This window comes from Mesoplodon bidens (genome assembly GCF_964165515.1).
Source record: "Mesoplodon bidens genome assembly, contig: HAP1_SCAFFOLD_120, whole genome shotgun sequence".
In the NCBI taxonomy this organism is placed as follows: domain Eukaryota; kingdom Metazoa; phylum Chordata; class Mammalia; order Artiodactyla; family Ziphiidae; genus Mesoplodon; species Mesoplodon bidens.
This window is the reverse complement of record NW_027671363.1, coordinates 1,544,612-1,572,473: the sequence shown is the minus strand read 5'-3', so window position 1 is coordinate 1,572,473 and position 27,862 is coordinate 1,544,612. Positions and strand designations below refer to the sequence as shown.

At 47.7% G+C, this 27,862-nt stretch overlaps 2 protein-coding genes across 4 annotated transcripts in view; both read right to left on the bottom strand.

The window, feature by feature from the left end:
• LOC308611523 (forkhead-associated domain-containing protein 1-like) overlaps window positions 1-14,039 on the bottom strand; it is a gene marked incomplete at its 3' end in the record, with an annotated part of 51,829 nt that extends 37,790 nt beyond the window's left edge. Inside the window, exon 1 of the mRNA XM_081260263.1 lies at window positions 13,843-14,039. Within this exon, the coding sequence (XP_081116389.1) occupies window positions 13,843-14,032 (190 nt within the window). The 5' untranslated portion in view covers window positions 14,033-14,039. The remainder of the gene's footprint in view (window positions 1-13,842) is intronic.
• A 203-nt stretch (window positions 14,040-14,242) lies between these two features.
• Window positions 14,243-27,862, bottom strand: part of LOC308611498 (uncharacterized protein) — a 192,446-nt gene continuing 178,826 nt past the window's right edge. Inside the window, exons 1-2 of one of the 3 annotated variants that reach the window (XR_014014919.1) lie at window positions 18,919-19,001; window positions 14,243-15,045 (exon numbers count right to left, since the gene is read on the bottom strand). Coding sequence is in view for 1 of the 3 variants with exons in the window: in XM_081260245.1 (XP_081116371.1) it covers window positions 14,363-15,045 (683 nt within the window). In the remaining 2 variants the exon portion in view is untranslated. Of the gene's footprint in view, window positions 15,046-18,918; window positions 19,002-26,237; window positions 26,369-27,862 lie in introns of those variants that run through there. The other 2 variants (XM_081260246.1, XM_081260245.1) reach the window with 2 other exon arrangements.

The following is a 27,862-nucleotide window of genomic DNA, read 5'->3' as shown; positions in this document are numbered from 1 at the left end:
TGCTGGCGTCTAGTGGGTAGAGGACAAGGATGCTGCTAAACACCCCACGATGCATAGGGCAGTCTCCCAAACAAAGAGTTACCTGGCTCAAAAAATCAGTACCGCTGATGTTGAGAAGACAAGCTCCAGAAAAATGGGGACCATGTGGCTTTTGCTCACTATCTCCCTCCTTGTGCCCAGCATGGCACCTGGCACCGAGTGGTGCATAGTGGGCATGTTTGTTGAATGAACGAATGAAGGTTAAGTGGAAAATAGCCTCCCTCCTTTTTATTAAAGGAATCTCATTTCTGTGCAGCAGAAACCATACCCTCACAAAATTTGGCCCAACCTTCTCCTAGCTCTGGAACCTGGTGGGTGGGCATCCCTTCAGAACCTTTCCAGAGACAATGCAGATAGTGTTTGCAGCTGCATCTCCCTAAGACCCCAACCAGCCAGCTGGCTGCTGGAAGCCCAAATGACTGCATGGAATGGCCACCAGTCTGAATAGGTTACCCGATCTGAACGACTACAAATAACCATAATAAGCCTCCTTAAAAAATAAAATGGTTTTTAATGCTTGCCATGAGCACCTCTTAGCCCTAGCATTTGTTGGCACTACCCTGAAAACCTCTGAGATTAAAAACAAAACAACTAAAAAACTATAATGGCCCCCAAAGTGACTGTGGTAGATAAGAGTGGACATATTTGTCTATGTATCTATGGAGATGAGAATAAAAGAGGGTATCTGAAGATGACAATAAACCGGGCAGATCTGCTGCAAAAAGAACCTGAGATGCTGCTCAGTGTCTTCAGCTACCCTGAGCTGCATCCTCTGTACCTCTCCAGACGCCCCCTCTTTTCCTGAGGGGAGGGTCACTAAGGAAGAGCCTGGGCTACAGGATCCAAGCACACAGTCCCCACCCGGTCTCTGCAGGCTCGCAGACAGACCACCAGGGACACACCCCTGGTGTGTCTTCAATCATTATTCTGTGACCTTGGGTGAGGTACTTGACCTCCTGAAGCCTTACTTTTTCTTATCTGTTAAATGGGGACAATAATAGTAACTATGACACAAGGCTGCTACGATGGTTAAATGACATAAGGCATGGAGCCGGCTGAGCTCAACGCCTGGCACACAGTAAGCAGTTCACAGATGTCAGCTATTCTTCCTCCTGCTCTTCCGTTTAATTACTGCCAACCTTGGAGGATTGAGAGTTGGGAGGTTTCCTGCTCTGTGGTGTCAGTGGTGGGATGAGGGCTTGTTGCCAAGGGGAAGGTAAATCTTGGAAGCTGGATCATCAGGACGTGAGATCCAGCTGAGCTCCCCACCTGGAGACGGTCCCTCTACTCCCAACCTCAGAGAAGGAAGGTTCGGTTTTATCAGGAAGACCAACACGTTTCTGAAGACTCATATCTCTAGACGTGTGAGCAAATGTCTAGTAAAATTGTAGGAGAAAATGCTGGTACAGATAGGATGGCTTTATTATGTTTTCCAAAAGCTGGTTTAGACCAGCTGCCGCAGCAAGCCACGCTGGCCTGAGCTGTCCATTGTCATGTGTCAGTCAAACACCCGATCAAACATCCATTTAGGATACAGGGCACCTTCAACCTAACAATCAAATTACTTCTGAAAATCCTGGAAAACACAAACTATGCTCCCTAAGAAAGGAAGGTTTTCTTGGATAATACTCTTTAAATACTGTTTGACAATAATAACTATCATCTATTAAAGTGCTCGCTATGAGCTAGGCACTGGGATAATCACTTTACATGATGATCTCCTTTAATTTTTCCATCATCATTTTACAGCTGGGAAATTGAAGTCCCAGAAAGGTTAGGAGGCTGCCCAAGGTCACAGAGCTTGCAGAGCTGGGATTAGGACACAGGTCTCTGATTCTAGAACTTGTGTCTTCTTAATCATCATGGCTCCCTTCTGCTGCCATTTATGTGTTCATGTTTTTCAGTTTATAGCAAAAAGCAAATGTTAGGCAAGCTCATGACATACTGTTGTACATTAGCTTGTTGGATATTTTCTGCAGAATATAACATGTGATGTGAAAAGGAGGGCCCAGAGATTGACCTGGCCAGCATCAGTGCAATGCTATATCATGCTGTACATGATGGGAAGCCGCCTTTCTATTCAAACATTGGATCGCTGGTACAGCCAGGCACCGACCAGTCCATACAGGTGCCAGCCCATCAGGGAGAACCTGGCCTCGAACCAATGATGTATACAGTGGTGCCAGGGCACACGGCTCGTGTCTGTCCTCATGCCCACCCTCCCCACGTGTCAGTCAATGCAGAGACAAAGTTTCTTTGGTTACCGTTCCGATCTCTACTCTTGAAAAAGTTGGCAAGTCAGGTTTTACATCCAATATTTTCCGAACATTTTTTTCCATCCCGAGGGTCTTTAAGTCTAGAAATGATCCATCCATGTGGTCCTTGTGATCTATAAAAGAAATAATTTACACTCAAGAAAGGCTCAGGAAGAAGTTACTGCATGTAAAAGTCACAGCTGCTATTTACTGGACACTTACCACAGGCCAGTACTAATTAGCTCACCATCCTCCCTTGGCAGGTGAGGCATCGAGGCCCAGAGAGGTGAAACGACTTGTCCAAGGCCACACAGCTCATATGAGGCTGCAGCCTCCCAGGGCGGGGGCACTGAGGGGGAACCTTCGGCCACAGGTGTGAGGATGGACTTGAACCCAGGCTTCTGTGTCCTAGCCCAGGGCTCCACCCAGCAGCAAGCTTGGTTTCTTGAAAGCCCTATTCCCTCTAAACAGGGTATTTATCCTGGGAAGTTCCCCAAGGTTGGTCCTTGCACACCATCCGTCTATGAAAGAGTCCCAGGGGAGGCGCCATCATTCACCTGGTGTCATCACTGCTTGGCTGAGGCCCCACTGGGCGTGGGCATGCGTGGGTATGCAGAGTTGGAGGGGATGGCGTGTCAGAATGGAAGAGGTGGTTGGGTGAATGATGCCTCCCCCTCAAAGATGTCTGGCTCCTAATCCGTAGAGCCTATGAACATTACCTGACAGGGCAGAAGGACCTTTGCAGATGTGATGAGGGTAAGGATCTTGAGATGCGGGCTTATCCTGGATTAGCTGGGGGGACCCAACATAGGTGCATGGGTTCTTACAAGAAGCAGACACAGGGAGTCTGACTACAGACAGAGACGGTGTTGTGACAGAAGCAGAGAGTTGAAGGTGCTCCTCTGCCGTGAGCCAAGGAAAGCGGGGAATTTTTATTTCCTCACCTTTTCCAGTCTAGAGACTAGAAAAGGCAAGGAAACGGATTCTTTCCTAGAGCCTCCAGAAGGAACCAGCCCCTTGCCTTTACCTTAGCGAAACTGATTTTGGACCTTTGGCCTCCAGAACTGTAAAAGAATAAATATGAGTTGTGTTAAGCCCCTAAGTTTGTGGTAATTTGTTAGAACAGCCATAGGAAACTAATATGGGGGGTGACGGCAGGAGGTAGGATGAGAGGTGGGGAAATGCAGTGCATGTTCTGGAAGAGCTTAATTGGGTTAGAGCAGATGATGGGGGAGGGGAGGAGTAGAGGGAAGAGTCGGGATGGAAAGCTGAGCTCAGTTTGTGGCCAGCCTAGAACAGTAGCCTAAAGAGTATAAACTTGATTTAAACATCACTGAAATGTCACGAGTGTGACCTGTGTGCCCGGCCCTCTGCCAAGCAATCAACGCATCACCCCACTGTACTGTCCCGCCATCGCCTCCTTTTACACACGAGGCGGTCAGGCTCTGAGACCTGTGGCTGCTGGACGCCACACAGCTGGCAAATGGCTGAGCCAGGGCTTGGGATCACAGTGGTGTAACTCCAGGGTCTGAGTCACTGCTATTTCAGCTTCTGATGGAGCAGTGAGCTGGCTTAATGAAGGGTGATTTTTTTTTTCAGAAAAATAACCGGGATGTATTAGAGACGAAGGAGCCAGCAGCATTTCTCAACTGCAGCATCTCGACGTGTTGGGCTGGACAGTCCTCGTTGTGGGAGCCGTCCTGGGCACCGTAGGACGTTTAGCAGCATCCCTGGCCTCCACCTACTGGCTGCCAGGAGCATCACCCACCCAAGCTGTAATTATGAAAGATGAGAGGGTTTCAAGAAAGCAAACCGAGAGGGTTGGGTAGGCCAGAGAGAACATGGCGGGGGGAGGAAGCTGGGGCTTCAGTGCAGGGGGGGCCACGTCAGTTGCCAAAGAGGCAAAGACAATGTGGGAAGTTGGTGGTGAGCACACAGGGTGTAATGCACTTCAAGGTCTTAGTGGGACAGGAGTACAAGCAGTAGAAAAGGAGCTAAGGAAGCAGTGGTCCCAGTGAAGATACACCAGCTTGAAGTGCATGTTTGATGATGAAGGAGAAAGATGGAGTGGGAGGCTGTAGACGCTGAAGAAGGAGGTCGTGATTCAGGAGCTTGTGCACAAGGTGGTCTGGGAGGGAGAGAGAAGGGGAGACTCAGGGAGGGAAGAGCTGCATTTGGAAAGAGAACATAGTGAGGGAAGATGGAGGGAATGGAGGAAAGGTGGGTGCGGAGAGAGACAGGAGGGGAGCTGAACCGGCTCGTGCCTGGGCCCTTGACCTCTGACAATGCCACTTGCTGAGAATTTCCAGCTTGGAAGAGTGAGAATAATAATATTATAATAATAGCTATTCAGTATTAACCACTTGCCGTGTGCCAGGCACCATGCCAGAAGTTTAACACGTGATATTTTCTGATCATTACAAACAGCCCAGCAAGGAAATGTGTTTGCATTTATAGGTGAGACACAGACGCCCAGCAAGGTTCAGCTATGGAGCTGGTAAGCAGTAGGATCAGAATTCAGACCTAGGTCTGTCATTCTCTTTTCAGAGAGACTAGAGGCTGGAGAGTGAAGGGCTGGGCTGGCTGATGTGAAGGGTGCATGAGGAGAGGGGCGCTGGGCGGATCCCGAGATGGCAGAGATGGGTGATGCGGACTTGGGCTGTTGGAAAGAGGGATTTTCTTCTTTGGGAGAAGAAGCAATTTTTGATTATAGTTCTGGATACAAAAGTTACACATGCCTGTTACACAAATCCAAACAGGGCAGAAACCCATAAAGTGGAAAGTGTCCCCCCGCTGTATCCTCAGTGGCCGGCACACAGTAGGGCTGCAATAAATAGTTGTTGAACGACTGAGTGAATGTCATGGCTCACGCTGTCTCATCATGCTGGGATAATACTCTCAACACTTTTATGTCTTTTCCTTCAGATTTCTCCTGTGGTCGGATATTGGCATTTGAAAAAAAAAAAAAAAAAGGGAGAACACTGTGCATATTGTATTACAACTTTCTTTTTTTTCACATAAAAATACTGCGTATCTTGGATATCTGAGAAAGAGCGATTTTCTATGTATGCAGGGAATCCTTTTATTTGCAACAAAGTCTTGCAGAAATAGACACAATCAACTGAGCTTGCAAAGATCAATGTAAAAAGTCCTTTCTTTCCCTTATCAAAAGAAGCTGGGCCTCCCTGGTGGCGCAGTGGTTGAGAGTCCGCCTGCCGATGCAGGGGATGCGGGTTCGTGCCCCGGTCTGGGAGGATCCCATGTGCCGCGGAGCGGCTGGGCCCGTGAGCCATGGCCACTGGGCCTGCGCGTCCGGAGCCTGTGCTCCGCAACGGGAGAGGCCACAGCAGTGAGAGGCCCGCATACCGCAAAAAGAAAAAAAAAAAAAAAAAGAAGCTGAGAAACCAGGCAGGAGGAGAGGGGAGCTGACTTTTAAGGTCCTCCTTAGATGTTTCCTGTCTTCCAGTGGGACCACACAGTAATCCTTCACCAATCAGATTTTTTTTTTTTTAGGTCGCAGCTTTTTTACTTTTTAATTGAGATATAGTCAATGTAAAATATTGTATGTTTCAGGTGTACAACATAGTGATTCACAATTTTTAAAGGTTATATTCCATTTATAGTTATTATAAAATATTGGCTATGGGCTTCCCTGGTGGCGCAGTGGTTGAGAGTCTGCCTGCTAATGCAGGGGACACGGGTTCAGGCCCTGGTCTGGGAGGATCCCAAATGCCGCGGAGCGACTAGGACCGTGAGCCGAAACTACTGAGCCTGTGCGTCTGGAGCCTGTGTTCCACAACGAGAGAGGCCGCGATAGTGAGAGGCCAGCGCACCACAATGAGGAGTGGCCCCCGCTTGCCACAACTAGAGAAAGCCCTCGCACAGAAACGAAGACCCAAGACAGCCAAAAAAATAAATAAATAAACAAATGTGGGGTTTAAAAAAAAAAGAAAAAAAAATTAGGAAAAAGTGAAATTAAAAAATATATATTGGTTATATTCCCTGTGCTGTAAAATATATCATTGTAGCTTATTTATTTTATACATAGTAGTTTGTACCTCTTTTTTTGAAATTGGAGTATAGCTGCTTTACGATGTTGTGTTAGTTTCAACTGTACAGCAACGTGAATCAGCTCTATGTATTCATATATCCCCTCTTTTTTGAATTTCCTTCCCATTCTGGTCACAAAAGGATGGAACGCTTCATGAATTTCCGTGTCATCCTTGCACAGGGGCCATGTTAATCTTCTCTGTATTGTTCCAATTTTAGTATATGTGCTGCTGAAGTGAGCACGGTAGTTTGTTCCTCTTATTTCCCTACCTCTAACTTGTCCCTCCCCCTTTCCCGCTCCCCACTGGTAAGCACTAGTTTGTTTTCTATATCTGTGAGTCTATTTCTTTTTTTTTTATATTCACTAGTTTTATTTTTTAGATTCCACATAAAAGTCATATCATACAGTATTTGTCTTTCTCTGTCTGACTTATTTCACTAAGCATAGTACCCTCCATGTCCATCCATGTTGCTGCAAATGGCAAAATTGCATTCTTTTTTATGGCTGTGTAGTATTCCACTGCAGATATAGATATAGATATAGATATAGATATAGATATATCACATCTATTTTTGGGGGGTGGCCACACCATGCAGCTTGTGGGATCTTAGTTCCCCAACCAGGGACTGAACCTGGGCCGTAGCAGTGAAAGCGTCAACTCCTATCCACTGGACCGCCAGGGAATTCCCTACTGCATCTTCTTTATCCACTCATCTGTTGATGGGCACTTAGGTTGCTTCCATGTCTTGGCTATCGTATATAATGCTGCTATGAACATTGGGGTGCATGTATCTTTTTGAATTAGTGGTTTTCATTTTAGGGGAATAAATACCCAGGAGTGGAATTCCTGGATCATATGATAGTTCTATTTTTAGTGTTTTGAGAAACCTTCAAACTGTTTTCCGTAGTGGCCACACCAATTTACATTTCCACCAACAGTGTACAAGGGTTCCCTTTTCTCCATATCCTCGCCAACAGTTGTTATTTGTGTTCTTTTTGGTGACGGCCATTCTGACAGGTGTTAGGTGATATCTTAACCAACCAGATCTTTAGTAGTGACCCCAATCTCCTGGGCTGCTCATGACATGATCCAACAATAGTTACTCAACCTGGATTTCCCTGAGGGATTTATTTCAGGATTTTACAGACCTAGCTCGTTACGTGCGTTTTATCCCTTAGGACAATATTTTAAAAGGCAGGTAGTATGGTGGTTCAGAGCAGGGGCTTTGAGGCCACAGGGACCTGGATGGAGTCCCAGCTTTACCACTCGGCAGCTAGGAAATGCAGCCCATTGTCAAGAGCTGAAGAAGAAGGCCTGGGAAGAGAACTGAGTGCTCACGGCTAAGAAAATCTGACTAGCTGTCAAATAGAGATGCGGCAGGGGTCACAGGTAAAGGCACCTCGGCGTGAGTAAATCAAGCTGCCCTGCCTGTGCGCATACCCATCTGCTTGCCATCCACATTTAGTTCACATTCAATCAACAAGTATTCAAGGCTGATGCGGATGACAGCTACCATTTACTAAGGCTTATGTGTGACCCCATGATTTGGGTACCAAGTCGTTTAATCCTCACAACTACCTGGTGAGATCTTAACCCCATTTTATAACCAAGTAAACAGAGGCACACAGAAGTCGAGACTTGCTCACACAATGAGTAAGCGCACACTTGAGAGTCACACCTTAGCAGCTGGTCTCCAAAGCCTGAACTCAGAATTATTCGCTCTAATGCAAATGGGGCTTTGCTGGGGCGAGGCCCGCGGTGCGCATCAGACACCCTTCACTCCAGGGAATGAAACTCTCAGGTTTGTCTCTGTTCAAGTTAACGACAGAACCTGTCCTCTAGGAACTGGGCATGTACCTGGTACCCCTCTGGATCTTCAGAGGGCATGTGGGGTCACAGAAAAAGCACAAGTGCTAGGATCACAACGACCTCAGTTTGAGTCCTGACCCTACCATGTACCCGCTGTGTGACTTTGAGCAAGTTCCTTAATGTTATTGATACTCAGTTTCCTTACTTGCAAAATAAAGACGACAATAGTACCTGGCTCATTGGGCTGTTGGAAGATGAAAGTACACAGTACATGTAAAACAACTAACACAGTGACAAGTACCGAGGAGGAATTAAACAAACCATGGTTCCTACCCTCCTCTTAGGAACTGTGAACACACAAGGCTCTTAGGACTGCTTGTGTATGGTGATGAGTGACTGGGGGATCCCCTGCTGGCCTCAGTAATGGGAAGTACCTTGAATCACTTATCATGGTGGTCTAACACATAAAAAGTTTTTGAGCCAGCTTCTTTTTTTTTTTTTTTTTTTTTTGCGGTACGTGGGCCTCTCACTGTTGTGGCCTCTCCTGTTGCGGAGCACAGGCTCCGGACGCGCAGGCTCAGCAGCCATGGCTCACAGGCCCAGCCGCTCCGCGGCATGTGGGATCTTCCCGGACCGGGGCACGAACCCGTGTCCCCTGCATCAGCAGGCGGACTCTCAACCACTGCGCCACCAGGGAAGCCCCTGATGGCTTAATTTTGCAACCCATGTTTCTTTACGGTAATGTAAGACTAGATTTAGAGACAGAGGCTTCAGTGACTCCTAAAGCCTGGGGAGGGGACAGTGCACACATTGCTTGGCCCCGCTATTACTAGGATAGAGATCATGACCTTTCCTTGTTTTAGTTCTGATTTTGAAGAACAGCTAGAACTGTGGGCCACATCTCTCTTGGTTTCACGCACACTCAGGCTCTGCCATGATTACAACAACAGTAATACAGTGGTTGGGGAGGGTCTGGGTTGCCGGGAGAAATGCAACGCCCCTCTTCTCTATGCTCTCTGTGAGGGGCAGGCACTTACAGAAAAGTTAATCTTGATTTTGCCTCTCTTTTTTTCCTTAAACCCCACATTTGTTTATTTATTTATTTTTTTGGCTGTCTTGGGTCTTCGTTTCTGTGAGAGGGCTTCAGCTAGTTGCAGCAAGCAGGGGCCACTCTTCATCGCGGTGCGCGGGCCTCTCACTATCGCACCGTCTCTTGTTGTGGAGCACAGGCTCCAGACGCGCAGGCTCAGTAGTTGTGGCTCACGGGCCTAGCTGCTCCGCGGCATGTGGGATCCTCCCAGACCAGGGCTCGAACCCGTGTCCCCTGCATTAGCAGGCAGACTCCCAACCACTGTGCCACCAGGGAAGCCTTGCCTTTCTTTTTAAACACATTTAAAAGAAATTTGCACCACCTTCTGGATTACCTTAGACATATCCTGGCTGGGGTTGTTTAATCACCGGAGTTGAAAATCACTCCTCTATTCTCATTCATTATTGCAAGAATGTCAAGTTTGTGCAGCCTCCCTGGAGAGCGCTTTGGCAAGAAGGATCAACGGTAAATGTTGGAGTTTCCCAGGTGTGGCCCTGGGCTCTCCTTTCTCATTCAATACTTTCTTCCTAGTGATACCATTCACACGTATGGCTTTAATCACCATCCATCCATCCACCCGTCCATCCATCCCATCTGACTAAGCACCCGCTATGTGGCACATGTTCTTCTGGGTTCCGGGGCCACATCACTGATACGGTTGGATATCCAGGGTGACAGCTGCATCCTTGGCACCTCACTTTGGATGTCTACAGGCACCTCACACTCATCTTCCCTCTCAAACCTGGTCCTCCTGTTGCATTCCTTACTCTGGATTTTAGTGAAGGAACCACATCTGTACTTTTAACACAAGCCAGAAACCTGGAGATCTGTAGCCCCCTTTCTCTCCATCACTTCCCTTCTAGCCATATCTAACTCCATCACTGAGGCCTGTTGATTCATCTCTTAAATGCCCCTGGAATCTTCTCTCTTGCTCCGTCCCCTCCATTGCCACAGTGAGGGCCACCATCGTGTCTTGTGACAGCCTCCTAACTGCTCTCCCGGGGTTCTGTGCTGGCCACCTTCCTGTACATTTTCCACTCGTGGCCAAGATGACTGTCTCCAAATGCAAGCCTGTTCCATCAGTTTCTTCCTTAAAACCTTTCGTGGGCTTCTCTCTGCTCTCAGGTTAAAGCAGAGCTTCTTACCAGGGCTCTGCAAGCCCCCGGCCACAACATGATACAGCCCCTGTGGACCTCCTTCACCAGTCCCTGCCCTCCGCCTCCATTTCTTTAAGCCCCTTGAGTTCTCCATGCTTCCTTCGATCCCACCACGCTGCTCCCTCCACCCAGAATGCCCTCCCCTCCCCTCTTTGGCAAATAACTCCTATGCACCCTGCAGTTGCCCTGCCGTCCCTGACCAGGTCAGAGCCCTGCACTTCTTCAAAGCAACTGTCATGATTAAAATTTTACATGTGAGAGATTTTTCAGTTAAGGCCCCACCCTATTCCTCCCTGAGACCCTAAGATCTACAAGCACAGGGAGAGTGCCTGTTAGTTCCCCAATATTTTATAATGAAAGATTTCAAATGTACAGCGAACAGGGAGGAATTTTACAGCCAACATCCATATACCCCATAACCTGGATTCTACCTGTTTCTGACCCCATTATATTTCCATCCTGCACTGTGCCTGGTATCTAGGAGGCCTGCGATAAATCTTTGTTGAATGAAAGTGGTTCATATCCTTCCACATCTAGGATGATAAAGATAAGATGAACAGGTATGTGTGAATAATATTTATGTCAGCCTCATCTATTAAGTGTGAAAAACTGGAAGCAACTTAAATGCCCATGATAGAGGACTGGCTAAATAAATTACGGTACATCCTTCAGAATGGGGTTCCTTGCCATCAGTGACAGCGATGATGTAGATCTGTGTGTATTGACATTGAAGGATGCTCCAGATGTACTGTTAGGAATGAAACTAAAGGAAATTGGGTATAATATGACATTATTCTTTTGTAAAGTTAAAAAATCAATACACGTGGATAGGTAGTGCCTATTTTATGCCAGGTACTATTCTAAGTACTTTACATATATCAATGCATTTTAATCCTCACAAAAATCCTACGGGGTGAGTATTCCCTATTATCCCCATTTGACAGGTAAAGAAACAGGCACAGAGAGGGGAAGTAACTTGCCTAGAATCACACAGCTCTTTCCATGGGAAAATGCCCTGGAAGTTCCACACAAAATATGATAGTAGTGAAGATACCAAACACTAGCGAGGATGTGAAGCAACAGGAACTCTCATTCATTGTTCGCGGGAACGCAAAACAGCCACTTTGGAAAAGAGTTTTGTGGTTTTCTTAAAAACTAAACGTACTCTACGGACTTCCCTGGTGGCGTAGTGGTTAAGAATCCGCCTGCCAATGCAAGGGACACAGGGTCAAGCCCTGGTCTGGGAAGATCCCGCATGCCGCAGAGCAACTAAGCCTGTGTGCCACAACTACTGAGCCCGCGTGCCACAACTACTGAAGCCTGCGCACCTAGAGACCATGCAACGCAACAAGAGAAGCCACTGCAATGAGAAGCCCGTGCACCACAAGGAAGAGTAGCCCCCGCTTGCGGTAACTAGAGAAAGCCCATGCGCAGCAATGAAGACCCAACGCAGCCAAAAATAAATAAAATAAAATAAATTAAAATTAAAAAAAACACCTAAATGTACTCTAACCACACGATTCAGCAACCGCGCCCTTGGTATTTACTCAAAGGAGTTGAAAACATGTCCACACAAAACCCTGCACGTGGACGTTTATGGCAGCTTTATTCATAACTGCCAAAACTTGGAAGCCACCAGGATGTCCTTCAGTAGGTGAATGGAAAATGGAATATTATTGGGCACTTAAAAAGAAAAAAAGAGCTATTAAGCCATGCAAAGACTTGGAGGAAACGAAAATGCATATTACTAAATAAAAGAAACTAATCTGAAAAGTTGTATGATTCCAACTACATGATATCCTGGAAAAGGCAAAAACTATGGCGACGGTAAAAAGATATGTGGTTGCCAGGGGCTGCGCGGGGGCTGGGAGGGAGCACAGAGGATTTTCAGGACAGTGAAACTATTCTTTTTTTTTGGGGGGGGGATAGGTTCTTTTATTTGAAATAAAAATGTCCAGTTTTGAAAAGAAAAGAAGGTTTCTAAAAAACATAAGTCCTCAAACCACAGGTTTCCACAGGTTGACGAGTTGAATTCCTGAACACTGCAGAGGGATTACTGGAGATGTTGATTACTTAAGGCACTAATAGGAAGGCACTGAAGAACAGCAGGGCCAGGCTTCAATCAGACAAATGTGCGCTGCCCTGGAGGAATTGCATAGGCTGGCTTTGAAGTTGGCTTCTCCTTTGCTTCTTTTTATTTTGTTAAACTTGTAGCTTTACTTTCCTCAATTTCTAGAATATCAGTTTCTAGATATTTGGGTTTATAGGTTATCATCATTTTGCTTTATTACCACGTCCCTGATCTGTAACTTCACCCACCCCACTTCCCCTCTATGGACTCCACAGGTGGCTTTTAATGAATTCTCTGTCCTTTCCGTTACTGTGTAGTTACAGAGTGACCTGAGAAGTGAAACTCATAAATCGAGTTGACCTAATACCAGGGCTTTGTGCACAGAATCCACCAATCTGCTCAGAGATGGCCTGATCTGAACCACATCCCCCACCATGCTCCCCGGCTTCTGCTTAGGGCAGTAGATTTGGGATCAAAGGCACCTTCAGGACTGGACCATCTTCCCGGTGGAGCATCGTGATTTACAGGGCCTCTGGGTCCTCCCCGGGGTGGGCCTCATTATTGGTGGACCTGCTGGTCTCAGGACTTAATGAAGCTCAGGTTGTTGATGTCTCATCGCAGAAAGAATTCAGTGAGAGACAAAGTGATAGGTAAGACGTGGACTTATTTAGAGAGAAACACACTCCACAGACAGAGCGTGGGCCATCTCAGAAGGCGAGAAAGGCCAGGGCAGTGAAACGATTCTGTATGATATTATAATGGTGGATACATGTCATCACACATTTGTCCAAGCCCAAACCCATAGGATGTACAACACCAAGAGTGACCCCTACACAGCACTGTAAATCAACTACACTCCAATAAAATTAAAATGAAAAAGAGTGAACCCTAATATAAACCATGGACTTGGGGTGATTAGGATGTGTCAATGTAGGTTCATCAGTCCTGACAACTGTACCTCTCTGGTGCTGATGCTGATACATGGGGGAGGCTGTGTATGAGTGGGGACAGGGGGTACCTGGGAAATCTCTGTATCATCCTCTCAATTTTGCCATGAACATAAAACTGCTCTGAAAACCGTCTCTGCTCTCTCTATGTATATATAGGGTTACTTCTGAGAGAGAAGATTGAGCGTAATTTCGATTTTTCCTGTTGACTCTGTCACGTCTCCTTTTTCTCCAGTATCACGTCTCACTTGTGTACTTTTTTCCAGGAACACTGCTTCTCAAGTGGTGAAGCAAAGTGAAGTCTGGAGAAGGGAACACTTGGCCACATACCTAAGAAGCCTCCCTCAACAGATGTCCCATCGTGATCAGATTCAACGCAATAGTTCAGTCATGTAACTATGTGAGAAAAGAGTTTCAATCACCTTTGTCGGAGCTGGAGAACTGGATCCCCACCTCGTGGAGGAGATGCTCCGTTTCCTCCAGCCAGGACAGTGACAGGCGCAAGATGTCCAGCGCCACCTTCTGGAGCCCTGAGACAGGTGGGCTGACCTGCAGGTGCTGCAGGAGGTCGACCTCCTTCTTCAGGTCATTGCTACAGCAAGACATTGTCATGCATGCCTGGAAAGAGATGAGGTCGTGAGGAGCCCGGGCACCATCGCCAGTAATACCACCTGATGGCTGTGACCCGCACAGAGCAGTGTTCTTGACGGGCCCGTGAAGCAGGCAGAGCCGTATGTTGGCCGCCCTGTGACGGCCCAGTTCTACTTCCCTTTTTTGGGGGGCAGAAGGAAGGAGGCAGCTTTTATTTCATGTGCACTCTAATTGGGACTCTGGATGGTCAAAGAGACCCTTTGTTTAGGTATAGGCAATTCCAAAGCCAAATTGCCAAGGACGATTTGGCTGAAAGGGGAAGCAAATTTGGTTACAGAATTCCTGCTGAGATCAACACACAAGCTGGTCATAAAGTGCGGTTTCCTGACTTGAAAGAGTGCTGACAAGCCAACATTTGCCCAGACTCCCCAGATAGCAGCTGCATATTTCCAGAGAAAGCAGAAGCAGCTGCCTGATGTGATAAGCTGGATCCCTGCGTGGGGGCCATGAAGTGGGGGCTCTGCCAGACCCTCTGGTCCAATAAGGGTAAGAGCAGCCTTCCACTGCTGGGACAGAAAAGAAAACTGCAAATAAAGAGCAGAATGTTTCTTTGGTTTCTCTGGAAATAACACGGGGCTGTTTTTTTTTTCCCCCGGGGTCTGGGGCCTCCCAAAGGCAGTACTTGGAGTGTGTCGGGCAGCTTCTCCTTGGCCACACCAAGTTCACCTGGGAGGCATTTCTGGAGGTCCTTTGTTTTCTGATCTCAAACAGATTTCTCCAACGAGAGAAAAGGTGGACTAAAAGCAGAGCTGGACAATTTCCTGAACAAGGAGCACAAAAATGAGACACAGGGGACATTTGAGGAATGGAGAAGGGGGCACCTGGCAACGGTCTAAGGATGTCTTCAGCTTCTTGATGTTCTGGGTGATTTCCTCCTCTTTGCAGCTGCTGAGCTGGGTCTCCTTCTGCAGGGTCCGCTTTTTCTGCCAAACGTTGATATTGTCCTCTGTGACCCTGGTGCTCTTTTCTAGTAACTGGTGAGGAAAAGAAAAAAAAAAAGATTTAAAATGCAGGGTGGGGCTTCCCTGGTGGTGCGGTGGTTGGCAGTCTGCCTGCCAATGCAGGGGATGCGGGTTCAAGCACAGGTCGGGGAAGATCCCACATGCCGTGGAGCAACTGGGCCTGTGAGCCACAACTACTGAGCCTGCGCGTCTGGAGCCTGTGCTCCGCAACAAGAGAGGCCGCGATAGTGAGAGGCCCGCGCACCGCGATGAAGGGTGGCCCCTGCTCGCCGCAACTGGAGAAAGCCCTCGCACAGAAACGAAGACCCAACCCAGCAAAAATAAATTAATTAATTAATTAAAATGCAGGGTGGCTCTGGGGGGAGGGGACCTGGAGGGCTTCAGCTTAAGCTCGGAGGAGGGAGGTCCTGGCGTGTTTTGGGGATGGCTCTGGAGGGTGGATATTGGCTCTGTCACCGGGGCATGTTTCCCAGGATCAGAGATGGTTTTTTAAGAGCCAAAGGCCTGTCATGTGGCCACGAGTGTGTTCTAGATTCTTCTGCATTCTGGGAGGGATTCATCACGCTGAGCCTGATGCTGTGGGCTCCTAAAAAGGAGGTCGTCTGAGAGCAGCCCGTGGTGTGATCTTGTGACCCGTGCGCTGACACCCAGGGTTGGAGAGGATAAACGGAAGGATAATAAGGCATCGTTACAGCCAGAGGCCCACCCTCACTGCCATCTGCCACTTCAGGAGGAACGAGTGAGCGAGGACGCACCGTCCATGCTGAGGCCGCCCCTTTCCTCGCGGGGCTAACGGAGGTTCACCGTGCGGGTCTGCCGACCAGACACAGTCCTGGGTGGTTTAATTTGATTTTCACAGAAACACTACAAGGGAGTTTAACTGGCTTTTACTTGAAAAGCCAGGAATTCCCAGAAAATCAAAACAAATTTCATGGTGTAGCAACAGTGTGAAAAATATGTGCCACCAACAAAAAACAGGAACATATGCTCCCAGTGTCTGGAGCCCCGGGTCCCTGAAGGAGAAAGTGGGGAAGAGAGACGAGCCGTCTGGTTGGAAACAGGTTTGTCCTGGAATGGTTTCACACGTCCGCAAGTGGCCTTGAGGACCTGACCTCTGAAAAGCTCCAGCTGCAGCACAAAGAAAGGGAAGGGGATGAGGTGAGTGGCGCAGCTGCAGCTGCAAGGCTAGGGGAGGCACCTCCATCGCTGGGTCTGGGAGAAATCGGTGAGAAGGCTCTGCACGCCTTTAGTGGTCATTATGGGTAATTAACACCTTCACCTCTCACCGGAAGGGGCAGTGCCCACACAAGAGAGGGGGACAGCAGGTTTTAATGACTTTTCAGGTGTGCCCGCCTAACCTAGCCGACGCACACGGTCAGCACACACACGTCTCGGGCTCTCGGAAGAGCCACTTGCTGCCAATTATCCAGTGGGAAGTCCAGGGCCAGGAGCGCTCTTCCGTAATTGCTACGTTGGCACCAGGATGTGAGATAAACATTGAGGCTGCCAGCCCGGGTAACTCGTGTCATCAGCAAGGGCGCCTGGGGAGAGAAGGTGGAGCTGCCTGCTGCCGTTTTGTGCCTTAGACCTTGTGTCCTGAAGACGACGTCTCCTGTATTCCTCTCCAGGTCCCCGGAGCCTGGTGCAGTGCCTGGCACACAGCAGGCACTCAATAAACGTTCATCGAATGCTTAGAACAGAAACACCTGTCAAGTCAGATGTTCAAAGTCCTCTCCTTCAGTTCAGCCAGTTTTTACTGAGTGCCTCCCTGATGCTGGTGTCTTCATATTACGGATGATGAAACAACGCAGTTAAATTAAATCAGGGCTTCTAGAATGACGAGTTCAAGATGCCCCAGGCTCATGAGACTTGAACGGCAAAGAAGCCCAAGATTCTCTGGAAATTTCCCAACGTGATGGCCCTTGGCCTGGGTTTTTGGCTCACTGGCAAAATGTGGTCATGAAAGGCTCTAAAACAGAGCCCTGAAGGACCACAAGGGCCACGGAATCAATGAGAACGTGAACAGGTCCTAAGACACAGGAGTCTGCTGCACACCAGGGAGCTCTGGGAAGCCAAGTAGAGGAATTGTGACTCTCCTAAGGACACCTCTGCAGTCATCCTGCTGGAAGCCAGCTGGCTGATTGGAGGGACTCTGGGTCATCTGCTGGTTTCATGGCCAAGGGAGGGTCCTAGCTCGCCCGAGGAAGAGGTTATGTAGAGGGCCCTGTGGGCAATGGCCCGCGTTATCACCAGAGGCGCCCTACAGGACTGCTGGGTGGGGGGTGGGGGTGGGGAGGGACAGGTCCTGCTGGACGGTGGGCTGAGTCCTGTGGTCACTGGCCTGGGGAAGGGTAGGACCTCAGGCCGGGAGCGGGCTATGGAGACAAGGGGGTGAAGCAGGAAGGCCCAGGCAGCGCAGAGAAGCCTTGTTCGTCCTTTCTCTCTCGAGTCTAGACCTGGAGGAATCTCAGTGTCTCTGAGGGTCTTCCTGGATGAACCCTGGCCAGAGCCATGACCAGGTGCTCGGCAAGTGGCGCAGATCATGCCCTCAAGGCGGGTGTGCGCCGTGGGTGCAGAGTGCCAGCAAGGTGAGGGGTAGCCCAGGTGCACGGAGGGAAGCCCAGGTGCACGGAGGGAAGCCCAGGCTGGCGGGCTCTCTGCCTTGCTAAGGGGTCGGCACCCTGCAGGAGAAAGGACACCGGGGGTGATGGTGTGGAAGTTGGTTGAAGAGGCTTTCAAACCTGCCTGAGGGTCAGCATCGTCATTTAACTTGTGGTTGCCTCTGAAGTTCAGTGCGTGGGACAAATTCCGGTCACACTGATGGTTCAGGCTTGGATGCTACCAAATGCAAGGGCTTTGGGAGCTGAGCTGGGTGGGACGGAGGGCTCCTTTAAGGATCGTGGTTCTTAACCTTTTTTGGTGGTTTACAGATCCTTCTGAGCATCCAATGAGTGACGAGGTGGACTCACTCTCCCAGAAAAAGAAAAGCACAAACACATACACGCAAAACGTTCTTGGTCCCCCTGGAGCCGTGGCTGCCAGGAGAGGATGCCTTGTGGAGGGGGTCCAAGATGGGCTGCCCTCGGTGGGCTGTGTTCTGGAGGGCCAGTGCCCCATCTTGGGTTCTCGTTTGCTCTCCCTTAGCCTTTGGTGAAGGCTCGTTTGCATGTTCTGGCCCTCATGTCTGTGCCACGTGTCAGAGGAAGGGCCACTGGGCCATCTTGGGTCAGAGTCCTGGGAAATGGCCCACTCCCCACCCTGCCCACCTCCACCTGGCATAAGCTGTGGTATTCTGGGCTTTACTTTATTAAGAAAGTGACAGGACTTCCCTGGCGCTCCAGTGGTTAAGACTCCACGCAGCCACTGCAGGGGGCACGGGTTCCATGCCTGGTCGTGGAACTAAAATCCGGCAAGCCACGCGGTTCGGCCAAACAAAACAAACAAACAAACAAACAGAAATGTGGCATTTCCCTGGGGACACTGACTGTAGCATCTGTTTGGGGTCCCAGAGGAAGAAAGATCGCTGTAAATGTCAGGACAAAAAATGTGAAGGACAAAGTGCTAGAAACACCACCGGGGTCAAGAGCTCAAACCCTTCCCAAGAGGGAACCGCACAGCTGGTTCACTGGCGTGGGCCATGAGCTGGGACTGGCTGCTTGGTCAGGGTCTCAGGCAACAGCAAACACTGGAGTGGGCAGCTTCCCAGAAGGAAAAGCCTCTTTAGTGAAATCCACGGGGACGCGGAAGCCGCACAAAGCCCTGCCCCTGAGATAAGCGGGTGAACTAAGCCAGGCCGTCTTCCTCTTCATTCATCCCTGCCGGCCGCTTGGGTGCGGGATTCCGTGGAGAGCACGGGCCCGTGAAGGGGCTCTGCAGCACGCCTACCTGACCTACTGCCCTTTCCAAATTGGCTTTAATGAGGTTTTCTCTGTTCCTCATTTCTTGCAGCTGAAGCAATTTCCTTCTGGAATCCTGCCGAAGCTTCTCTTCCACCTGAAAGGATGATGAAAGCGTGGGCTTGCTGCTAATGTGATCATCATGCCCTCTGGGGAAACTCTTCTGGGGGGGCTGCTAATGGCAGTGGGAGAGTCCCTGAGGGGTAGGGACAGCTGCAGCCCAGCAGCAGGGGTCACAGGCATGCACAGGGTGGAGGCAAACTCACAGGGAGTTGCCCCCTACGGGAAAGGGCCGAGCTCTGCACCCGGGGCTCAACTATGTTCTACCGCACACTCCCATCCCAGCTCGGTCCCAAACAAGCCGTACGACACTCGGAAAGTTATTTCACTGCTCCGTGACTCAGTGTCCTCATCTGTCAAATGGGGATGATGATACTAGTATCACTGCATAGAGTTATTGTGGGGATTCAATGTTTGGAATAGTGCTTAAGGGCTCTGTGAGTGTGTTAAGTACTGTTGGAACCTAGGAAAGGTGGACGGGAATGTCCGCCGTACAGTCTCGTTCTAATAACTCGTGATGGGTACTTGGAAATGTTATGATTGGGTTTATTATCATAACTGTTTGTCGTTACCACTTTGAGCACACTCACTGGTGGTAACCTCTCTGGAGGCTTGCTAAAGCAATGTCTATTAAGAACTGCAGCCTGCCAAGGAAGGTATTTAAAGTGGAGAAGCTTGCCTACTTTTCCCCCCTTGCTTGGGTAACAGTCAACGCACGGTAAGCTTGGGCGTGCTCCACGCTACCCTTGGCTGGCCAGTGTAGGCCTTGCAGCTGCTCAATTCTTGGATGCACCTGCTGAGCCCTGGGCCCTGGCACTAACAGGAAATGAGGCAAACTCTCATAAATAAATGGAAAGTTTTTGTGCTGAAACAAATTCACAGGCTGTTTTTTTAGGGATCTGAAGAGGGGGATCACAGGGATGTAATAAAAGACCCAGAAAAGCCCTTAAGAGCTTTCTTCTGAGTAGTGTGGTCCAGTGGAAGAGCCTCTACCCAGCTCCGTTACCTTGGAAAAGTCATCTAAGCTCTCTGGGCCTTAGTTTTCTCCCAGGTCTAAACATGCTCGGACTTCTATGTCAGCAGCCTTTTTCATGTGCTGCAAAAGCCAAGTCCAGCCTTGGACTCTGCCCTTATCTGTGTTCTGCATGAACAGCCCCCGTTCCCGTCCCCAAGCCTCAGAGGCACCTTCAGCGGCCGCCCTGCTCCCTCCCTCACACTCGGTGGTCTCACGCCTGTCCTCCAGTCCCTCTAACATGCAAGCTGGACTGTGACAACTGGCCTCCTCGCCTCGAGTTTAGATTCTTCCAGTGCAATCTTAACGGTATTCTGAGAGTTACCCAGCTGTAAGGCAGCTCTGTTCAACAGAAATTTCTGCAGCGGTACAGGTACTCTGAGCGAGGCTGTGTTGTCTAATACGGCAGCCACCAGCCACATCTGGGGATCGAGCACTCGAAATGGGGCTGGTGTGACGGAGGAACTGAACTAAAAATTTTAGTTAATTTTCATTAATTTCAGTGTAAACAGTAGCATGTGGCTGTTTGCTACGCCAGCGTCACTGAAGTCAGACGAACCTGGAGTCAGACAAAACCGACTGTGCCATTGGGCTAGTTACTTTACTAGTAACTAGTAGCCTTGACTTTCTCATCTGTAAAATGGAGAGGATGATTTCTAGATCACAGCGCTGTTGTGAAGATGAAGAGATGAAATGTTCAAGGGAACGCCTAGTACGTAAGAAATTGTAACGATCATTTTCACCCTGATTACTGTCCACAAATGTCATTGCATCAGTCACTTGTTCAGAAGCCTTAGGAGCTCCCCACTGCCTGTGTGGTACAGAGCCCAAGCGCCTGAACTAAGGCAAAACACCAAGCTAGGGATTCAAGAAGCCCCTACGAACTCTGAACGAGGTAAATAAAACTGAATCCACACCTAGATAAACCATAATAAAACTGCTGGAAATCAAGGGAAAAGACAATCTTAAAAGCAACTGGAGAAAAAGACAGATTATGCAAAGGTACAACAGTTAGGCTTACAGATGACTTCTAAATAGAAATAATAGGAGCCACAAGACAATAGTGACATATCTAATGCTGTATCTAATGTGCTGAAAGAAAAGAATTGCCATTGTAGAATTCAATATGCAGTCAAATGTGTTTTAAGAATGGACGTTAAATATACATCTCCAGACAGATACACAGGCACATTTGAGAATTTGTCATCAGCAGAGCCACCATGAGGGAAAACATTAAAGGGTATTCTTCAGACACAAGAAAAATGAACCCAGGTGGGTGATCAGAGATGCAGAAAAGACAAGCAACAGTAAGGGTAATGTGTGGATATAATACTGACTATAGCAAAACACTACTAATGTCTTGTGGGGTATTAACTATCAAGAGGAGTTTAGAAAATGACAGCAATGGCTTATAAATCTGGAGGGGGTAAGTGAAGTTAAGGTGTTTGAAACTCATTGCACTGTCAAGGAGAAGGGCATAATTATCAACTACTATTGCCTCTTGGTAAGTTAAGAATGCAGGGCTTCCCTGGTGGCGCAGTGGTTGAGAGTCCGCCTGCCGATGCAGGGGACACGGGTTCGTGTTCCGGTCTGGGAGGATCCCACATGCCGCGGAACGGCTGGGCCCGTGGGCCATGGCCACTGAGCCTGTGCGTCCGGAGCCTGTGCTCCACAACGGGAGAGGCCACAACAGTGAGAGGCCCACGTACCGCAAAAAAAAAAAAAAAAAAAAAAAAAAGAATGCATATTGTAGTCTTCAGAATGACTACTAAGAGAATAGTAGAAGAGTGAAAAACTTAATTAATGTGTGATTTTGGTGAGTCAAGGATGAATGCTATTGTCTTACTATTACTAAAAGAATAGTAAAAAAGTGAAATATTTCCAAGCTAATAGAGGGGGAAAGTGGAATAAGAGAAAACCATCCACTCAGAAGGAGGCAAGAAAGGAGAGAAAAAGGAACATAGCACCGATGGTACAACTGGTATTGAGCAAGAAGGTAGATTTAAACCCCAGTACACGAGTAATTACATAATATAAATGGACTAAAAGTCAAAGATTGTCAAACTGGATTTTGTAAAAATGATACGCTATTTGAAGGCATATGTCTAAACCTTAAGACAAAAATTGACAGAGAACATAGGAAAAAGATATGGTATGAAAACTCTAACCAACAGAAAGCCAGTGATGAAGCTAAATGACAAAGGAGACGTTAAGGGAGAAACACTACTAGAGATGAAAAGGGACATTTCATGATGATCTAAAGTTTTGCTCTACAGGAAGTGTTAGGATTCTAAATTTATATGCACCTAGTAACACAGCCTCAAAACATATAAAGCAAACATCGTTCATATTAAAAGAAGAAACACAAATTACAAACATGTTGAGATTTTTAAAAACATTCTCAATGATGGAACAAAAAGACCAAAAAAATCAATATGAGAATTTAAGTTGGAACAACATCATTGGCAAACTTGATTTAATGGATCAATTCTTTCTTAGATAATTTCACAATTAAGATCTGAAGGCAGTCTAGGGTAGTGGTTACACACAGGAGCTTTGGAGTCAGGCAGACCTGGATTCAAGTTCTGCCACAACTACTTTATGCAAGTGAACTTGGATAACTTCCTTCACCTCTGTGAGCCTCAGTTTTCCCGACTGTAAAGTGGGGTGAATACCAGTATAGACCGCATGGGGTCATTGTGAGGATGAACAGAGATGATGCAGGTGGAGTGCTTGCCCCAGAGTGGTTCCCAGGCCGACCTGTCCCTGCCATACCTTGCTCTTTTCCCACAGCGTCATAGAGATCAGGCTCTGCTCGGTACTGCTCCTTTTCAGCTCCACCCTGAGCTTCCTCATTTCTTTTTCCATGTCATGGATTTGCTGAAAGAGTTCCAACAACAGGGAAGTCAACTTCACAACTCATTTCATCTGGTTCATTAAGGCAGAAACCGAGTCTGGGATTCGCTTCATTCCTTCCCTTGGGGGACAATTCCACATCTTTGAGGCAAAGTAGACTTTCTTTCAACGGATGCAATGAAAGGGCTGGGTGAGGGAAAATTGGAGTTTCTTTTGAAGATCAGCATGGATCCTGGATTAAACAGTACAAGATACCTATCCACTCATTAGAATCTCTTTCCTTGGGGTATATTTTTGAGTTCAATCTAAATAAGGGCTGTTTGGAAGACATAATGGGCACAGTTTGGAAGCAAAGAACAATGACATTTTTCTTTTTTCTCATTTGAGGCAGAGAAGTGTGCTCCTGACAGAGAGAAGAACACACGTCTCCTCGCCCCGTCCCAGGCACCGTCCTTCCCAACGGATGGAAAACGTATGCCTGGTGATGTGCACGAGGGTTCAAGCCTGTACAGGGGGTGAACATTTACATTGAGTGGTCATCTTTTCACTGTATTGATTTTTATGTTCACCTTCCATACAAGGCCAGTGATACATTTGCTTTTTATTTTGTTTTTATGAATTGTTGTAAAATTGAATGTATTTAAGCAAAAATACTTCAAGAAGAGTTGTGTTAATAACAGTGCTCAGGGCTGTGATAAAACTTGTGACAGTGGATCATGAAAGTCTGGGCATCACAAGTCCAGGGGTAGGGACCACGGTGAATTTCTAGCAGCATATGGTGGCCACTTCCCGTCCCTTTCCCCAGGGGAAACCTGATGAGGGGCCTTGAGCCAACTGCCCAGAAAATCTGGGGAGAGTGTGTTTTCCATGGTCTTTTCACCCATCTCTTTGAGGCCAGCAAATCAAAGAATTAGGAGACTACATTAACACACAAACACCCAGAAAGCCCCAGAGCTTGTGCTAGCTAATGGGCCAAGGAACCCCTCCAAAACCCTCAAGGCCATAATCTAGGCTTTCAGTGGACACCGAGGGGTCAGGAGGTTCAACGCACGGTTTTGCAGAGTTTTAACTCTTTCTCTTAGGCTTCCCACTTCTCCTTCTGGGCATCTTCCTTCTGTAACTCTTCTTTCAGCACTGAGCACTGTGCATAAAATGGACAAGGCCACGGGGGCTTGGCTGGGGGTCCCAAGTACCTGTGTTCACGCCCAGGAGTGTTTCCTGCTGTATAACCCAATCACACCTCTGAATTCTGAGAGGCGAGACCATTTGTGTGATGGGAGCACGGGATCCTGCAGTCATTCCCAGTTCACCCCTCTCATGAGTTCTGAGGAATAGAGCGTCTAAATTCCTCTTCAAAAGCCAGCAAGCTTCACTGCAGGGGAAATCCAGCTTTGTAGAGTCTGGGTACTTAGGGTGCAGGAATTGGGATGTTTTCACGCTGTGACCGGTGAGGGTGCAGGGGGCTGGGCCAGTGAGCTCAGGTCTATTTTAGGGCTTTTGTGCAGGTTGCATCTCAAAGACACAACTGCCCCGACTGGTGTGGAGGGGAAAACGGAGCTGTCTTGCCCGAGGGCGGCTTGGCAACAGGCATTAAGTGCATAAGGATGGATGTGCCTTCTTCTGACCCAGCAATTCCCACTTTAGGAATGTACCTTAAGGACAATGACTGGAGAAATAAGTAAATCTGTAGTTTCAAGGATGCTCTTCCCAGAATTGTCAGTAACAGTGGAAGAAAAAAAAAAAGAGGAAACAACCCAAGTGTTGTTTAGCACAGCAGACCACTTTATAACACTGGGTACATCCAGGAGAAAGTATGTAGCTTTTAAGACGAATGATAAGAGTGTTGATTTATTAGAATGGGAAAATAATACGTATTTAAAATTTTTTTAAATGTGCATAGTATAAATTCACTCTAAAATGATTGATTGATTGATTTCTAGGCAATATATAGAAACAAGACTGGAAGAACATACATGAAAATATTAACACTGATTTCTCAAGGTAGCATTTCCTCTCCTCTCTTTTTATTTTTTCTTCTCAATGTCATCTACTTATTTTTCTAAAATTAACACACATGATGTATGTCATTAAAAAAAAAAGGCATCTCAAATGTTCACAAGAGCAGTACCCTTGGTGGTGACGAGCCCTTCTGCTGTTGGCCAGCACAGTCTAGAGGAGAAGGGATCTCATTCCGCTGTCAACGAGGAAGGGGAAACGGGGACAAAATCATCCAAATGCACTTCAGGAGGTAGAAGAGCCAAGCAGGTGCTGTCTTTGCAGATTCCTTCTACATAGCACAAGCTCTGCATCCCCTTCACGTCCCCAGCACACACACACACACACACACACACACACACACACACCACATTAAACAGCTATAGCACATGCCTGGGAAGACACTCTGCTTGGGAGAAACGAATGCAGAGGGCTTGGCCAGGCAGCCGACCTTGGGCAGAGGCAGAAGAGCACAACTAAAACCAGCCTCCCACTTCTCGGAAAATGATTTTGTCATCCCCATTTCACAGATCGGGAAATGGAGGCCAAATAAGTTACAATAAAAGAAAGCTCTGGTCTGTCTGATCCCAAAGCTCATGCAGTGCCTTTCACCAGCTCCAAACTGGGTATGGTACTACGTACCAGGTATTACTTACTGTGCCTTTTCCTTGGAACCTCAAGATCTGTTCTCACCCCACCCCCATGCAGACCTAGCTATCGGGTAGCCTCTGGGAATCTCTGAGTTGCCACCTGAGATGAAAGCTTTGAGGTTTTACCTTGACTCACAGAAACAGGCACATCATGCAAATACTGAGAAATCTTATCCGATAGAGTCAGGATTCTAAAGTTAGCATTGAAGGCAAGATTTGCAAATAGTCAAAGTTACATGGAAAAAGCTCTTTGCTTGCCTACCACGTTCATCTTCCATAGAGACATTCTACACACTAAAGTCTAAGGAAGAAATGAGAGTCTGCATGTTTGCATCTGGATCTTCAAACATTCTGCTTTGAAGACAATTATGAGAACCAGTGGTGCTGTTACCATGATGCAGCCGTGTGGTCATCCGTGCTCACAGAGAGATCGTATTCTCCTTAATATTAAACTTTGCAATGGCAGTATATGCTCATAGGTGTGTTTGTTGCTGGGAATAAACAAACTCATTTATAATAGGGGTTAGAAAATGTTTGCTGGATTTGAAAATCTATTACGCTTATTCTGAGCCACATACATGCTGTCCTTTGAAAGGCTTCAGAGAAGTTGGCCACCTGCCCAGCAACTACCCTCCCTTTGTCCTTGGGCACTGGCCTCATCTCACCACCGTGTGTCATGTGACTCCACTGTGTCTGCTTTTCGCAGCTACAATTTGCTGATGACCCGACACTCACTCTGGAGCTGAGGGCTTCGAGCTGGTGATCCTTTTCTTTGTTCTCACTTTTCAGTTGATTCACCTCCTGTTTTCATTGTTGAACATGACCATCCTTTACTAACACGTCTCTTTGCAAAGATGACACCATCTCTGTAAAAGAACCAAACAAACCAAAACAAAAGACTCATGGAGGTCAAAGAGGCAGGAAGGATTATTGGCAACACCATGGCTGTCAGCCAATGTTCGGACAAGACCTTCCAATCCTGGGCCACCACCGGTGCCCGCTTAGAACTGGGGAGGCTTTTTCCAAGGGTCCCAGAGCAGGAATGGGAATGAGAGCAAAGTCCACGGAACAGGGTTTGAGGCTTCAGTGAGAATGAGGGGCAGTCAGCACCAGCGAGAGGAGAAACCTTTGGGGGCCCCTTGTGGGCACAGGCCGGGCAAACCTGGGAGGAGAGGCCACAACATGGGCCTGGGGAACAGAGGCCCAGCACACGGAAGGTCCAGGAATTCTTCTCCAGAGGCCAGGAGACGGGCGTGTGGCAGAGGGCACTGCTGGACGCTATTGATGGGGTGGTTGGTTTTCACAGTCCTCTGAGTTTGGACCCCTCTCTACCACTTATTAGCTTGGTGGTCTTGGACAAGCTATTTCACCTCCCACTGTCTGTCCCACACAGAGTTATTGTAAGGGTCAAATGAGACGGTATGTCCCAAGAACACAAAGTGGCTAAATTATGTTTGTTCCATGGCGCCTATTATTTTTCTCGGCAGCCAGCTTCCAAAATGGCCCCAATGATCCCTGCCGCCTAGAATTCATGCCCTGTGTAGCCCCTCCCACCCTGAATAGGGCTGCCATGGGTAACCAATATGATACTGTGGAAATGACGGACTGTTTCCTCTCAGGCTGAGTCATAAAAGACACTGTGGCCAACTCTTTGCTCCCTCTTGAATCACTCACTCTGGGGGAAGCCAACTGCTGTGTCGTGAGGACACTCAAGCAGCCCTAGAGAGAAGCATGTGTGCTGAGGGACTAAGGCCTCCAGCCAATAGCCACATGAGCAGCCATTCTGAAGGGGGATCCTCAGGCTCCCCCCGAGGCTTTACATGACATGACTTAGGCCCCTGCCGACATCTTGACTGCAACTCATGAGAACTAAGTCACCCCCCGCTCAAATTCCTGAACTACAGATACTGGGGCAGATAATAAATATTGGTTGGGGTTTTATCCATTACATTTTGGGGTAACTTGTTATGCAGTAATAGATAACTACTCCATTACTGTAGCATAATTTTTTAAACATCTTTATTGGAGTATAATTGCTTTACAATGGTGTGTTAGTTTCTGCTTTATAACCAAGTGAATCAGTTATGCATATACATATCTCCCCATATCTCTTCCCTCTTGCATTGTAGTATCATTTTGAATAAAAGTGGGAAGAAGGGTGCATAAATGCAGTGGTATTGGGTTATCTCCTACAGTTCTTTTCTTGAAAGAACATCAGGCCTAGTTTTAGTGGTAGGTATCAATCAAGAATGTCTATGAAATAAAGCACAAAATGCTCCAGAATTTCAGTTGAAAAATGAGCTTTGCCTCCAGGACACAGTTCAGTTACTTGGAAATCCCTCTGGGGCTTGCCACACTTT